Source organism: Rhincodon typus, chromosome 13, assembly GCF_021869965.1.
Source record: "Rhincodon typus isolate 14 chromosome 13, sRhiTyp1.1, whole genome shotgun sequence".
In the NCBI taxonomy this organism is placed as follows: domain Eukaryota; kingdom Metazoa; phylum Chordata; class Chondrichthyes; order Orectolobiformes; family Rhincodontidae; genus Rhincodon; species Rhincodon typus.
Window position 1 is genome coordinate 42,663,647 of NC_063344.1, and position 17,552 is coordinate 42,681,198.

The 17,552-nt window shown below is 43.2% G+C and overlaps 1 protein-coding gene across 2 annotated transcripts in view; it reads left to right on the forward strand.

Annotated features, from left to right (window-relative positions):
* LOC109923967 (WD repeat-containing protein 49) overlaps positions 1-17,552 on the forward strand; it is a 68,710-nt gene that overhangs the window by 47,760 nt on the left and 3,398 nt on the right. For both annotated transcript variants that reach the window (XM_048604397.1, XM_048604396.1), the window contains exon 19: positions 5,209-5,350. In XM_048604397.1, the coding sequence (XP_048460354.1) occupies positions 5,209-5,350 (142 nt within the window). The remainder of the gene's footprint in view (positions 1-5,208; positions 5,351-17,552) is intronic.

Genomic DNA, 17,552 nt, shown 5'->3' on the forward strand with positions numbered 1-17,552 from the left:
AAAATTTTTTTTAAAAATCAGGAAGTATATTCTTGGGAAAAAAAAGAGGAGTTCAACTATAGCTTGAGTTTGGTAAAGTGATTAGTGGTGAAAAATTAATTGTTTTTATTTAAATATTGTACTCATTCATATATCTATCCATATAAGTTAACATTTTGCATCTGGTTCATGTAACACCTTAAATGTGAGGTACAAACCATTAATCATCTACGGTACTTAAAATTAATGGGTTGATTTTTACTATAACTCGATCGTATCAATTTCAGAAAGTTTCATGGAAGGTTTCTCTTTGACTCAAGTGAGTTTTCTCATGCAATTTTATGCTGCTCACCTCATTATGTTTGCACCAGTCTTCTTTGGAGCCCCCCCTCCCCAACACACTGTTGTGTGCACACCAGTGATCTGGGATTTCTGGCACTGGCATCATATTCAAACCCTAGCTGTGTACCAGCTCAATTTCTGCCAGCCATGAATATCCCTTCACAGTACACGTTGTGGGAGAAAAAAGAAGAAGAAGAGCTTCTGAGGGCACACGGGTCCTAATGATGACACTTCATTGCAAATACAAACCAACATTTGTGACTATCGTACTAGTTTATGTCATCACCAGGCTGATTGACTGTAACTGTAACTGTAGCTGCAATATGTGGCACACTCTTGTCTGCAAGGCACCTCCTCCACACCATGCATTGGAACTTCATCTTCAGGAGGCCAGTCATTTGCCTCAACATGGCCCTGGTGGAAGCATGGGCTGCATTGTTTGTCTGCACTGCCTTAGTCAGGCAATTGCATAACAGAGTCGTCAGCCATGGTTGCAGAGGGTAGCTCTTATCTCCTAGTAACCATCTTTGAAAGTCATTCAGCCCCTGAAACAAACCAAAAACATGATTAGTTCTCGAGGATATAAGCAGCTTCCAGGGTACCTGGCACATGCCTCTAAGATACAATACAGATTATTACAGATGACTTGTGCATTTGACCAGATGGGACCTTTTTCAGTGGATGAAGCCTGCTGCATAATGATATGGTGCTTTTAGTCTGATGTGTGTATCGTCTGTAGTGCCCTGCAGCTGCGGGGAGCCATCTACGTTGCCAAAGCCTGGGCTGTGGCACTGACCTCATCATGGGGAATGAGATTGGAACAGTATGATCTGGCACAAGTTGCATCGATAACACTCCGGATACACTTGTGTGTCAAGGGCTGTGAGTTCCCACACAAATCCCCAGTGGATCCTTTGATGTAACTAGTTACACAGAAGTTTAGTGCAACTGTCACCTTGATTGCCCGGTCCATGGAGTTTGCCCTGAGATGCTGGAGACTTATGTCCTAGAAGGAGACCTGAAGGAGCAAGCAATGAACTGGAGCCACCAGGTACCTGCTGTAACTTTCACATCAGGGATTGCCATCACTCAGTTTCTCTCTGGCCCATGGGAGAATAGCAAATGGTATATAAATGAGATGAGTTTCCCATCTCACCTCTAAAGACTTGGGTAGAAATCATACTTTATTTTCTCAATGTCAGGAATCTCACTTTTCCGATCACACCATCTTTCCCTAACTGACTTGCCAGTTCTCACCTTGTTCTGGGACTGAGAAATTTCAGCTCAATGTAACAGTTAAAAATGTATAATACAACACAACAGCAATATGTAGTGTTGATCTGATTAGTGTAAGTGATCACTTTCTGATAGTGTTAACCATGTTGACTTCATCAAATATTGAAACAAGCAGAAAGAGTCAGCTCCTTGTACAATACTAGTTAGTCGCACTTTTCGTAGGTACCAGTTGGAAACTAGCAATTATCACAAAATCAATCAAATCATTCTGTAAAAAAAATCAAGGGTTGGATTTTCTGAAGAGGGGCAATCTCGTCCAGACCAATTTCTGGTCCTTTTTGACATTTCTGAGAGGAGATGTAACTCACAACTCCCTCAGGAATGAGAAGCCTTACTTCTATCTAAAAGTTCTTTTATAGCACAGAACTGTCAGAGGAATGCAAACCATGGCTCGTTCTCACAGCAGTCTGCTGTTATATTTTGAAATGTAAACGACCTCACAGCCAATTTAACATCTACCGTTGAATACTAAGTATGAAAGGTAAGTGTAATGTTCAGTCGACAGTAGCTAGGAGCCAGTTGGAGATGGCTGTAGAGTGTCAGATGGGTACAGGTGTAGGAAGCCATATGGGTGCAGGTGTAGAGTGTTAAATGGGTGCAGGTGAGGGTGTCAGGTGCCTACAGGCGTAGGGTATCAGATGGGCAGGATGTAGTGTGTCGGATGGGTACGGGTATACGGGGTCAGATGGGCAGGGTTAGGGTGTCAGATGGATATGAGTGTAGGTTGTCAGATGGGCAGGGTGCCAGATGGATACGGGTGTAGAGTGTCAGATGGGCAGGGTGTAAGGTGTCAAGAAAGTAGGGTGCTAGGGTAGTGTACAGTTTGGGAATGGCATAGGGTATCAGGGTAAGATGCCAGATAAGTAGGGGGTAGGTACTAGGTAGATAGGGGCCTGCTGAGAAGGATGCCTGCTAGTTAGGAGTAGGGCATCAGTTGGTAAGATGCCAGCTGGGTCAGGTCTGGAACTGGGTCAGGGATTGGGTTGGTTACACCAGTGGGATGGGAGGCGTGATCCACTCTGGCCAGGGCGAGAAGTGGTCAGTCTTATTGAGCTGCAGGGGGTCAGATTGGCTCCCGTAGCGTGAGGGTGAAGGATCTGGCCCAGTCCAGTCAGGTGGGGGAGCAGGGTTGAGGGTTATGGTAGAGACTGGCAGTATGGGAAAGGTCTGGGGTGTTTTTAAGGAGCCTGGAAGTATTGTAGCTGGGATGTGTACGGTGAGGTGAGTATGGGATTAATTTAATAGTTACTTAGGAGTTAAACTATGTATTTAATAGTCTAACATTGCCTGAGTAGCGAATTGTTTAATTTCAATGAAACACGCTGAATTTTCCGATTTAAATGGAGACTTCCAGAATGTTCTAGAGGTTGAGTAATTGCACAGCAAAATCTTCAATTTCCTGGGCAGTTCATTCATATTATGCTGCGATGGGGATTCCACAGGGCCACTGTGCACAACTCCCATCTGCACTGAAATAGCGATTGTCTGGCCTTCAGAAAATCTGGGTTGAAATTTTCTCTTTAACACATTGGTATGTATTATTTGTATATCTCTAATTGCTATATTAAGCATTTTAAAATATTACAAATAACAATCCTTTAAATAATATCATTAAAGCTCATTCTAGAATGTTACAACTGTAGTTGATGAGACTTTCTGTCATAGAACAGAATCCCTACAATGTAGAAGCATGCTATTCAACCCATCGAGTCACACTGACCCTCAGAACTGCATCCCATCCAGACCCACCTCCCCTATCCTACACCTGTAACCCTGCATTTTCCCATGGCTAACTCACCTAGTCTGCATATCCCTGGACAGTGGGTAATTTAACACGGCCAATCCATCTAATCTGCATATCTTTGGACTGTGGGAGGAAACTGGAGCATCCAGAAGAAACCATACAGACACGGGGAGAATGTGTAAACTCCACACAGACGCTCACCTGAGGGTGGAATCGAACATGGGTCCCTGGCGCTGTGAAGCAGGAGTGCTAACCATTGAGCCACCGTGCTGCCCTCTTCCCCTAAAATGTCGTCTGTAATTTGTTTCTTTATTTACTGGAAAACCCTTCCTCTCGAGTACTACTTGACCTGGCAACTGTTCCCTATCAAAGTGCTGTTAGGTTGCAGTACTTTGGGCCAACCCAAAGACTGTCCATCCACTGAGAGCTGCAAGCCAGACAGATACCAGCAAAAGAGGCTATTGAGACAGTGGCTGCTGCAGATATGACTCACTTAAGGCCTGGGCTTGTTTCTGGATCCAGGGAGATGGGTGAATGATCATGGATAAGGTAATGCAGGGTCTGAGTTGCATGTGGGAGGGGGCTGGTAGCAGGCTTTCCCTTTCCCAATGCTGTATCTCTGAATCAGGCACTAGGTGTCTCTGCCCTCCCTCCACCCCCAGACTGGGAGCCTGCACAGGTTTGCTTGTCATCCTCTCCATCTAGCAAGTCCCCTCTCACTCATCTATCCATCTCTGGGTTGAACCCACCTGGCCACTGGCATTAATTGGCCATTTCATGGTGGGGCTGCAGGCTGTCCTTGTGCATTCCTGTCATAAACATCATTTGGTTGAAGGTGTGAAGGTGGCAACGTCCCCACCTGAGACCCTCCCATTTATTAAATACTTCCCTCCACCACCCAACCCATCATAGGAGAAGACAGAGGATCCAGATGTAGTTCTGGAACAGAGCAGGAGACTTACAATGCATGGCTTTCTTGTGGTGGGAATAATATAATAGTCCCTTAAATCTCTGTAATGTATTGGAGTATCCAGTTCAAACACAGGGCTACTTACATTTAGTACAAAGTCGTACATTAGTGCCAGCCACTATATTGATATAAAATTTTAAATTGTTTTGTGGCATGAAAGAAGTGACTAAAATTCCCACTGCAAATTTCCTATGCTGCTCTGTAACAGTGAAGAAAAAGAGTTTTTGGTAGATTATGAGAACTGTGTTTCGTGCTGAACAGAAAATTAAAAATGTTGTTAATTTTTAAATTTTTTTTGGTGCTCAGGCTGGTGAATAATGTTAGTGCATAATAGAGGAAAACTTCCCATTCAAATAATCTAAATCCTGATTGTACCTAATCCACCCAATGAGATCAGGATAGCTTCCAGTCAGATGCTTGCTTTATGGCTCATTCAATTTTACACTCCATTGATTTCAAAGTATAAAATCAGACAGGATTTAAAATGGGCAACATGCACCCTCACTCCTGTCCCAATTCCAGCTTGGTGGGTCAGGTTAAAACTGGGGCCTTAGTACTTTAAATCATTTATACTTATTTAAATAATTTATTGTTGATTATAGTCTTATGACTAAAAATGCTGAAGAATTGAACCGTGAGAGGTGATTATATTCTACCACACAATTTTAGAAAGGTTATAAAGAGTGGCAATTGCTCATAACTTTAAATAAGAATTGTTAAAATATTTTATACTTTAAAAGTGATCCAGATTGCCAGGCACCTGAGTAAATGTCTCATTGTGGGTTGAAACTAGGAATTGTAGGTTGTAATCCTTATTTATGCCAACATAAAGCAATATCGTTGCACTAAACTTTCTATATCCCCTTGACATTAACAGCACTAAAAGTAGCTTTTGATGAGAAAAGCCTGTTTCCTAAAGAAATAGTGGGTCGTGAGCGCAAAGCGAAGCTTTTGGATGAACAGAATTTAAATGGAGATAAAGCTGCACTAAAAAAGAATACTTCATGTGTGAAGTCGAGGTAAGTAATGTTTGCACTATTATACACTTTAAGTTCATTAAGATTTCAAAGCTGAAGAACTATTTTGCAGTTACAAAACCAAAATTCTAAAAAATTTTGTGAACAGTAAAGAAGTATTGTGAGTAAGGTTTGGAGGGATATGGGCTAAGCACAGGCAGGTGGGACTAGTTTAGTTTGGGAATATGATCGGCGTAGACCGATTAGACCTAAGGGTCTATTTCCATGCTGTATGACTCTTCGCGAACAGAAGTTTACTATGGCAAAAGACAAAAGCTTTAAAAAAAGCTATCTGGATATAGAACACAGTTAGAAAGATCTTAAAATAGGCAGCAAAACAAAATTTCAATCTTTTCCTAATTGTATGAATTACAGACTCAAATCTGGAGAAATTATTATTTTATACTAAACCCTTTAATTCTATCAAACTGATTCTCCCCAGTTTCTGTTCTGAGAACTGTGGAGTTGTCTCACATGAATACTCACCAAACTAAGACCTTAAACTTCCTCGACTTTCAATAACCTGCAGATACCTAACCAAACACTAATGGCGTGGAACATGCACAAACTAAATGTTTCTACTGAGGTAACATACTTCTTTAACTACTCTGAAAAGCTTCTTTCTAGGAGAGAAGCTGTTCTTGTTTCTGACTCTAGTCAGGTTTCCTCTGAACTACCCTTAAAAAAATCAATCTTTGACTATTCTGAACTGAAAACAAGTAAGTGGCCTTCAATATTTACTCTCCATGTCATAAACTACCACAGTATAAACAATCTCCCATTAACACTCCAGGTGTTTACAATCACCTGCTCTCAGAAACTAGATTAGGTCACTGTTCAGAAAGGAATGTGACCTAGTTTTGTTTAGGAAGCCAATCATAAATTCAACACACACCAATCTTCTGCTGTTTTAAAGTCCAAACTCTCATATATACATATTTTATGTGTGTATGTGTGTGTGTGTATGTGTGTGTGTATATATATATATATATATATATATATATATTTTTATAGGAATAATAATGTGATAATGTAATTCTAATAAATCTTTCCCGGAGTGGCATGTGGAGCAGGAGAACATACACATTTTGTATGATGGTGTAAAATGGATAATTATAGAATAAAACCCCTATCAAATGCCAGACCTGGCTTACTTTGAGTCTAGTGGAAGAGAAATGTGTGCAGGACATACAATAGGGAGCCAAATTTGTAAAATGTGCATTGCACTGATGCCCAGAATCAAAATTACCCAGATATTGAAGGAGTAGGGCAGTATTCATGTCGGATGAGGTTAAAATGTGGGGGATAATTCAATTTAAAAACAAATTCTGTGGATATGGGCATCACTAACAAGTCAGGCATTTGCAGTCTCTCTGTCGTTGCACTTAAGAGAGTGATGGTGGGCTCCCAAGTTGGACCTCCGCAGTCCATATGGTGAAGGCCTCATACATGTGGAGTTCCAGGATTTTGAACCAGTGAAAATGAAGGAATGCTGATATATGCTGACTAAAAGAAGAAAATGGGCAGAGGTAGTTAGCAAAACAAGTAAAAGGTAAAGGAAGAGGGAGAAAACTGCTGAATAAGGATGGAAAAAAGAAATGAAGAGAAGAGAATGAAAGAGGAGGGTAACTGAGAGTGAATGGTTTGGACACTTCAACTTAGAGCAGGGTTAGGAAAGGTAATGTTATAAAAACTAGCTGAGGAATGTAGGGGTTAAGAGAGAAGGTCGGTGGGGGATGTTAAGAAATATAATGGGAGTGGGAGCATTGTCAGTCCCTCTGGATGGTGGATTTCAATGTCCACCACCAAGAGCAACTCCGCAGCAGCATGACTGATCAAATTAGTTGGGCTGTACAGGACATAGCTGCAAGACTGGGTCCGCGGCAGGTGGTGAGGGAACTAACAAGAGGGAAAAATATGCTTGACCTCCTGCTTACCAATCTGCTGGCTGCAGTTGCATCTATCCATGTTAGTATCGGTAAGAGTGACCATCGCACAATCCTTGTGGGGACAAAGTTTCGCCCTCACATTGAGAATAACCTTGATCGTGTTGTGTAGCACTATCAGTGTGCTAAATGGGACAGACTTTGCACAGATATAGCAACTCAAGAATGGGCATCCATGAGACACTGTGGGCCATCAACAGCAGCAGAATTGTACTCCAGCACAATCTGTAACCTCATGGCCCGGCATATCCCCCACTCAACCATTACCATCAAGCCAGGGGATCAACCTGGTTCAATGGAGAGTGCAGGAAGGCATGCCAGGATCAGCACCAGGCATACCTGAAGATGAGGTATCAACCTGGTGAAGACAGCAAACAGGACTACTTGCACGCCAAACAGCAAAAGCAGCAAGTGATAGACAGAGCTAAGTGATCCCACAACCAACAGATCAGATCTGAGCTCTGCAATCCTGCCATATCCAGTCGTGAATGGTGGTGGACAATTAAAGAACTCACTGGAGGAGGAGGTTCCACAAATATCCCCATCCTCAATGATGGAAGAGCCCAGCACATCAGTGCAAAAGATAAGGCTGAAGCTTTAGCAGCAATCTTCAGCTGGAAGTGGCGAATGGATGATCCATCTCGGCCTCCTCCAGTGGTCCCCAGCATTACAGATACCAGTCTTCAGCCAATTCGATTCACTCCACATGATATCAAGAAATGGTTGGAGACACTGGATACTGCAAAGGCTATGGGCCCTGACAACATTCTGGCAATAGTACTGAAGACTTGTGCTCCAGAACTTGCCGCTCCCCTAGCCAAGCTGTTCCAGTACAGTTACAACACTGGTATCTATCCGGCAATATGGAACATTGCCCAAGTATGTCCTGTACACAAAAAGCAGGACAAATCTAACCCAGCCAATTACCGCCACATCAGTCTCCTCTTGATCATCAGTAAAGTGATCGAAGGTGTCATCAACAGTGCTATCAAGCAACACCTGCTCAGCCATAACCTGCTCAGTGACGCCCAGTTTGGGTTCAGCCAGGGCCACTCAACTCCTGACCTCATTACAGCCTTGGTTCAAATATGGACAAAAGAGCTGAATTCCAGAGGTGAGGTGAGAGTGATAGCCCTTGATATCAAGGCTGCATTCGACTGCGCTGGCATCAAGGAACCTTGCAAAACTGGAATCAGTGGGTATTGGGGACAAACTCTCTGGTGGTTGGAGTCATACCTGGCACATAGGAAAATGGTCGTGGGTGTTGAAGGTCAATCATCTCAGCTCCAGGAGTTGCAGGAGTTCCTCAGGGTAGTGTCCTCGTCCCAACCATCTTTAGCTGCTTCATCAATGACCTTCCCTCCATCATAAGGTCAGAAGTGGGGGCGTTCACCGATGATTGCACAATGTTCAGCACCATTCGTGACTCCTCAGATACTGAAGCAGTCCATGTCCGCATGCAACAAGATCTGGACAATATCCAGGGCTTGGGCTGACAAGTGGCAAGTGACATTCACGCCACACAAATGCCAGGCTATGACCAACACCAATAAGAGACAATCTAACCACCGCCCCTTGGCATTCAATGGTGTTACCATCACTGAATCCCCCATTATCAACATCCTGGGAGTTATCATTGACCTGAAACTCAACTGAACTCACCACATTAACACAGTGGCTACAAGAGCAGGTCAGAAGCTAGGAATACTGCAGTGAGTAACTCACCTCCTGACTCCCCAAAGCCTGTCCACCATCTACAAGGCACAAGTCCAAAGTGTGATGGAATGCTCCCCACTTGTCTGCATGAGTGCAACCCCAACAACATTCAAGAAGCTTGACACCATCCAGGACAAAGCAGCCGCTTGATTGGCACTACATCCACAAGCATTCACTCCCTCCACCACTGATGCTCCGTAGCAGCAGTGTGTACTATCTGCAAGATGCACGGCAGAAATTCACCAAAGATCCTCAGACAGCACCTTCCAAACCCACAACCACTTCCATCGAGAAGGACAAGGGCAACAGATATATGGGAACACCACCACCTTCAAGTTCCCCTCCAAGTCACTCACCATCCTGACTTGAAAATATAACGCCGTTCCTTCACTGTGGCTGGGTCAAAATCCTGGAATTCCCTTCCTAATAACATTGTGGGTCAACCCACAGCAGGAGGATTGCAGCAGTTCAAAAAGGTAGCCCCCACCACTTTCTCAAGGACAACTAGGGTTGGGCAAGAAATGCTGGCCAGCCAGCGACACCCACATCCCACAAATGAATAGAGAAAAAAAAATTGCAGAACTTTTTAATACATTTTGAAAAAGTAGCAGCAACATTGTCTAAGTTGTCATTAAAAAAACAGGCATTGCAGCATTGTGGGATATTGGCATGAAAAGTGTCCAAGGCCCACACTCTTGGAATAGTTTAGTGTTTACCTGGGGAATGCAAGTGTGTTGGTTGGCCAGAAGGCAGGACATTCTACCGAGAAGGGAGAAATATAGGAATATTAAGCTGAAAATGAGATCTAAGCTGTAAATGGAAAATAAAATTTTGCAGACAGCTTTGGAGAGACACCCTGTGGCCAGAATCTGCAACTATAAGCAAGACCATAATTTTGAAGGTAGACAAACAGGGAGCTGGAAGAACACAGCAAGCCAGGCAGCATCTGGAGGAAAGGAGAAGTCAGTTATTACCTCCTTCAGGACTGGATGTGGGGGTAGGGGGAGGCGAGGCTAACGGAATGATGGTGATAGGTGGACACCGAGAAACGGTGCAATCTGGTTGTTCGATGGGATGGATGAATCTGGTTGATGGCTAGAATGAAGGGTCAGTAGGTAGAGTGGAAGGGAGGAGGTGGGGCTGGAAAGGGAGCTGGGGGATGGGTGGGAAGGTTACTTGAAACTAAAGAACTCCGTGTTGAGTCCTCTGAGCTGTAGGTGCCCAGACGGAAGATAAGGTGTTGTTCTTCAAATTTGCATTCTGAATCATTGCAACACTGAAAGAGGCCGAGGATGGACATGACAGAGGGGGAGTGGGGAGAGGAGTTGAAATGGGCAGTGATTGTGAGGTTAGGTTGGCCGTTACAAGCCAGGCGAAGATGCTTGACGAAATGGTCACCTAGTCTATATTTGGTCTCACCGATGTAGAGAAGACCACATCGGGAGCACTGGATGCAGTAGAATAGGCTGGAGGAGATGAAGGTGAAACTCTGTCTCACCTGGACAGACTATTTAGGACCCTGGATGGAGGTGAAGGAGGTGGTGTGTGGGCAGCTGTTGCATCTTTTATGGTTACAAGGGAAGGTACCGGGTGGGTTGGAGTGATTGGTGGGGAGTGTGGTGGGAACTAAGGAGTGGCGAAGGGAATGTGGAAGGTAGAGAGGGGTGGGGAGTGGAAGATGTTCTGGGTAGTGGGGTCTAATTGAAGTTGGTGGAAGTGTTTGAGGATGATATGTTGGATGCGGAGGTGGGGTGGAAAATGAGGACACAGGGGGACTCTATCTTTATTATGTTTGGGGGGGGAGTCGTGGTGGTTAAGAGCTGTGGAGCGGGGAATGGAGGAGGCATGGTGGAGGGCTATCTGGATGACAGAAGGGCAAATAAGGAGCGTTGTTTGAAAATGGCGGACATCCAGAATGCTTGGGAGTGGGACATCTCCTGCCCATAATGGCCAGACCAGCCTAATCTGCTGGTCACTGCTCATTTCAACCATCACCCCCGCACCCCCCATTCCCCCTCTGTCATGTCTGTCCTCTGCCTCCTCCAGTGCGCAGTGATTCAGATCGCAGATTTGAAGAACAGCACCTTATCTTCTGCCTGGGAACCCTACAGCCCGGAGGACTCAACATTGAGTTCTCTAATTTCAAGTAACCTTCCCACCCAACCCCCGGCTCCCTTTCCAGCCCCATTTCCTCCCTTCCATTCCACCTACTCACCCTCCCTTCCATTCCACCTACTCACCCTCCCTTCCAGCTACCAACCAGATTAATGCTTCCCATCGTCCAACCAGGTCATACTTACTACTGGTGTCCACCTCACACCACCATTCCGCTACCCCCTCCCCCTCTCTTTATCTGCAGCTCCCCCTACCCCCACATCCAGCCCTGAAGAAGGATAATACCTGAAATGTTGACTTGCCCTTTCCTCCAGATGCTGCCTGGCTTGCTGTGTTCTTCCAGCTTCCTGTTTGTCTGCCTTGGATTCCAGCATCTGCAGTTTTTTTTGTCTCTAACCATATTTTTGAAGGCTTTATGGGCTGTTAAACCAGCAGATCTACTTGAGGGAGAGGAACATTATAGAGGAAAGAAGATGCACCGATTTTATATCCCATTTAAGTTCCACCCTAATTTTTACAGGAGATGAAAGAGCATCAATGTATCATCATGATTTAATAAAGATGAATGTCATGGATACTCAATATTTCAACAAGTCTACATCAATAATTAAGAATATTAAGATTACTTACAGTAACAGCTTTACAGTTTGGTGGTGGAATCAAAAAAGTGAATTGTTATATTTTAATGTGAAGCTAGGTGAAGACTTTTTTTTAGATTGGGCTTTTGTCAAAATATTAATAGTGTTAATTTTGAAGGACCCCATTGAGATAATTTCTTTGGTTCAATGCCTTTAAAAATACTGCTATATGGATTTTCATTCATGGTTCCTTTCTTTGAGTTCTATATGTTGGGGGACAGAGAACAATAGAGAACACGGGAGGCTAAGCTTATCTAGCAGTACATGTAGTGGGTATATAGATCCAATGGAATCCTATTTGAAGCTCTGTGCAAAATTTCACCTCAAAAGCCCTGAAAAGCTCTGTACCATTTTACAAGTAGATCTGAAAACTTTAATAAACAGACGAGTGCTTACTGTGGCTTAAAAAAAGCTCTCCTCCACTTCATTGTTTATTCATGAGCCAAGTCCAAGGACAATAAGTAACACAAGGTGGGCTCAGTCACTTTGTTTTCCATGCCTTTGCCCATGGATTGTAATGGCTTATTGTATTCCATGTAATTTCAGTCTTCAGAAATGCCCAGAGACTGATATTTCTGAAGAAGAGTCCTTCAGAAGTGAAATTCCAAGAAACAGAGAAGCTTCGATATGTGGAGATTGCAAGGGAATCAGAAACATTAACAACAAAAGTAATGTCGGCTTATCAGGCCTGTCATATTGTCAAGCATTTCTGCATGTATGGCAAACAGCCTTTTTCTATCGGTCAGCTCATTGCAATTCTTATTCGAAACTTCTGCAACGGAACACATGAGCAACCGTTCCCTCCATGGAGCTGACATCCACACTACCCTCTTCTGTGACCCGTTGCAGGTCACTTTACCTGGTGACTTGCTGTCTGCATATTTCAAACTACAGTCTAACATTCACACAGTATCAGGTTGCAAGGTAATATTTCTTCCTCATGAACCTGTTGTTCGTTGAGGACAGATGTTATTACTACACCGGCTGTAACTTGTCCATCATATGTGTTTGTCGATTGAGGGGAGAATTGTATGTGATATGGTGGATTAGGTCAGAAAATAGAGGCCATGAATTCTATTGTAGCTGTAACAATGATATTTCCTCTATCGGGGTCATGGGTGAGGCTAGGCCTGTTCCTCACTAGTTAGGTGGTGCTGCCTCTGATCGTGAATGATCTAGTTCTGCAAGATAGAAGAGTGTACTAGTGTGTATAGTGCAATCCATTTGGAAGACTTGCCTGTTCCACAGTTGAATAACTGGCAATTTGTCGAAGCTGCTACAGTGTTCAAGGGTAAAGTGAGGCTATGAATATGAGGTATGAGTTGTGGATAAATAGAGGTTGTTGGTCGAAAAATAAAGCAATAGTGATAAATGGGGTAGTGAGAGAGACGAGGGGTGCACTTGGTAGACTGTTGTGTGTGAAGGTGTTTTCATTGTGAGGTCATCAATGCTACCTTCAGGCCCTTACAATAAGACTGCCAGTAGTGACTACCTGCTACCACTTCTGTGTGCTTGGAAAGGATCCTTGAATCCAAAAGAATAAATCTCTCACTTCCTATGGACTTTGTGCGTCAAGGTCTCTAGCACTGCATCACATGCTCATTTAACTCTTGGTTGTTTCACGGTTACTCCTTGTCTTTAACTTTTCTTTCATCATTTCTAGCCATTTCTGCAGCCAGAATATACATGCCTTAATGAAGTGCTGGTTGGTTTTAGGTATTATATGCTGGATTGTCATGGTGTCAGCCTTGCACATACTTTGGCACAATGCATCCACTCAACAATGTGTTCATAGCTGGGTCTGCACACCACATCATTGCAGCTAGCAGGTAGTGTAAAGTTGATGAACTGCCTACATTACTTTCAAAGGGTGTGGGTCAATCACACTTTCTGATCTCTACATTCTATTTTGGGAAATAATTAGTTTTGCTGCCAGAGATTTGAATTGTTGTCAAATATGCATGTATAAGAAAGGCAGAGACTGCAGCATGGAAAAATAGGAGGATGGTGAAGAGAATACTGAAATTGATGCCAAGACTCAGTTGGATGGTATGATAGAGGTAAAACTGGACAGGTTTGATGACGGTATGGATCTGTAGTGGGAGGCATTTCTCGTAATGCAATTGAAGTTCCACTCATGTAATCCTCCTGCATTTCAAAGCACCACACTTGATTAAGATCTTGAAAAATAAAGAAAGGTCATGCTGATCTGGTGGCTGGAAATTACAAGCTGGTCACTACTATACAGTTGCTCTCAGAAATTTCCAAATTTGCATTGACACTTTTACCTGCTCTTCACGTGCACTGTTTTATAAGTCATTTCAGAGGAACACACTGTATATTAAACGCAACAACTTTTCGATATCTTAGAACTGCAACTTCATGTTTCTGCTCTGTTGTGCTATTTTTGGGTTCATATTCCAAATGTTGTGTTACAACTAGCAGAACAGATCACAGAACTTAAAGATGCAAATTCCAGTCAGCATAACTTGCAGTTCAATGATTTTCTGAACAAGTTGAAAAAAATATTATGCTGGGAACAAGCCAGGCCCAAACAGCTGGCTGCATCCCCAGGATAGTTAATCAGCATTGAAAGTTTGCAACTCATTGCAAACGTTTGGAGACCTCAGAATTTTTTGATGGAAAATCAGTAGAGGTATTCGTACACTGAGTTAGTGTACTCCTGGAGGTCTGTGGAGACTTTTAAAGCGCTCTACAGAATGATCTCTCCCATGGGTGATGAGAGAGAGAGAGACAGAGAGAAACATTAAAAAGGAAAGAGAAGATGGAAAACAAAAAGCAAGCCATCCACTTTGTTATTAATTAATGATGGTGTTAGTAGAAGTAGCTGAAATGTTAACGAATACAAGTACTAATGATATTCAAATTCCATCATCATGCCTGCGACCTTCATGGATTAAAGTGATTTTTAAAGGGGTCAAACACTGACCTAAAATGGCTGCTGTGATCACCTGACCACATATTGAGGCAAGTCTAGGGAACCCATGCAGAATACACTAAAATGGCTGAACTGAAATTACTCTTTCACCCGAAGAAGAGAATCCAGACTACCAAAACAGCATTAAAAAATCTGTGTCTCCTTTTGAATTCATACCTGCACAATAATCTCACATATTGAAAGATGAAAGGTTATCCGCAGGGTATTGAACTTAGAAAGATAATGGAGATAGATTTGAGAATATATGAACAAACCATATTTTAGTAGCTTGCTTTGCAGCACAGGAGAAGAAAGAATGGAATCAAGACAACAGAACCTCAAGGCTTGCCCTCTGTCTTTCTCTCCTTTTCTCTTAAGCTGTGAAGAAGTGCCCAGTGGAAAAGCAACTTGGGAAAACAACTATTCAGTGAGGATTCCAGGATTTTACAAATATCTCTACGCTGAAGAAATAAGACAACAGCTAAACAACCATGGATTCACATTTCACTCTTGCAACTCCAGGACTCTAAGAACAATAAATGGCATATGCTTTAATCTTTCTGCTTGTATTAGTCACCCTCCTTATTTTTAAACTTATGATCTGTGTTTGTGTGTGTCTTTGCTGTTATAGACTTGTTGCAGTGCAGAGGGAGAGCGTTCGGCTCATCTGTCTGCACATCCTCTTCAAAGGAGTATTATGTTTTTTAATGTCTCTCTTCGTTTTTTCCTTGTATCGCTACATATTGTTTCTATTTAAATAATCACCAAATGTCTTCATGAATGCCTTGATTGAACCTGTGATCCAGCACAATTCCAGGTTGTGCATTCCAGACCTAACTATTTGCTGTGAACAGGTGTTTTTTCCCAGATGACGTTCCTACGTTTTCAGGTTACTCTATGTCTGTACCCTCTCATTCTTGAGGAGCAGGAAAGCTGACGTTTCGGGTCTAGACCTTTCTTCAGAAATGGGGGAGGGGAAGGGGATTCTGAAATAAATAGGGAGAGAGGGGGACGCGGATAGAAGATGGATAAAGTAGAAGATAGGTGGAGAGGAGACAGACAGGTCAAAGAGATGGGGTTGCAACTAGTAAAGGTGAGCTTAAGTGGGGAATTAGGGAGGGGATAGGTCAGTCCAGGGAGGACGTACAGGTCAAGGAGGTGGGATGAGGCTAGTAGGTCGGAGATGGGGGTGGGGCTTGAGGTGGGAGGAATGGATTGGTGGGAGGACAGGTTAGGGAGGCGGGGACGAGCTGGGCTGGTTATGGGATGCGGTCGGGGGATTGGGAGATTTTAAGCTTATGAAGTCCACATTGATACCATTGGGCTGCAGGGTTCCCAAGCGAAATATGAGGTGCTGTGCCTGCAACCTTCGAGTGGCATCATTGTGGCACTGCAGGAGGCCCAGAATGGACATGTTGTCCAAGGAGTGGGAGGGGGAGTTGAAATGGTTCGCAACTGGGAGGTGCAGTTGTTTGTTGCGAAGCAAGCGTAGGTGTTCCACAAAGTGGAGGCTTGGGGACCACTTTGTGGAACACTTACGCTCGGTTAAACACCTTCTATGATTAAGTATCATTGAGAAACTGTATTCAGTTGACTCAGGACTGTAAACTATTCCCAAGGTATGTTAAAGTGAACATTTTGTATTGAGTTAGAGAAAAGAAAAATTGTACATTTCTTTAAGCTATTTATTTCAAATTCAAATAACCTGTTCTGAATCTTCCATACAATTAGCATCTGAGCAGAGCTGTGGTAAGAATGGCAGCTGCCAGGATCCTTGCTGTTCCAGCATGATGGAACAAATGCAGTTTGGTTCATACATGCCAGGGAAACATTTATTTTTCGAGTCCATCCTGAATAAGTCCATATATCGGAACATGGATTTTTGGGCAGGGGTGGGGGAAAGAGACCTTTATCAGTACCTGCAGGAAGGTAGCGAGATGTTGAGAGAAATGTATTGATTTTATTACTTCGGGTATTAAATCCTTTCTAAGGAAGCAGGGCTTGAGTGGTATAAATGTGGTTTTCCCCTTGAATTTGTATTCCTGATGAGTGTAAAACAAAGTCTTCGACAAGATGCATCTTTTTTTCAGCAATACTCAAGTTCTGTACTACCAAATGACTACAGGAGAATGTCTGCACGTCTTAAACTCCTAAGTGGAGCCTGATGTCCAGTTGTCTCTGACATTCTTGCCCCTGGACCAAGGCCTTACTCAATCAAGATCATGGGGGAGTTAGCATGTCACAGCTACCCCACATTTAAAGAATGCATGCACAGACATTTCCCACCCCAAAATGAAGTTCAAGACCCTCCTGGGTGACCCCAACAGTAGCAGACTAGAATAAGGTACTACTACCTATAAGCTTAGATATTTCAACATTGATATTACCACCCTAAGCGAGACCCAATGAGAAGCCAAATGCCAGCTCAACGACCATGATAGCAGTTATACCTTCTGGAAAGGTAAATCAGGAGAACTACGCTGCCCTAATAGGCTAGTTTCACAACTTAAAATAAAATCAGTTGCCCATCTCAGAGTCTCCTCTTGTGGGATAAATAGATGTCTGATGACCTTTTGGTTCACCTTTGTTCAGAGCCAATACACCACAGTGTTTTACAATACACTGCAGCATACACCCTAACAGTAGGTACTACAAACAAATTACACCAACCTAGAATTGCCCCTAACCTGAGCCCCATCAGAAGTACCAGAGTATTTTATTTATCTTAACCGTTCATTGTTCAAATTGAGAAGATATATGGCTGCCTGTCATTCTTTGTCAGTTGTCTGCTAATTTAGGAGATATGATTGATAATTTCTTTAAATAACAGGATGTCAAACGTGTGTCAGTCT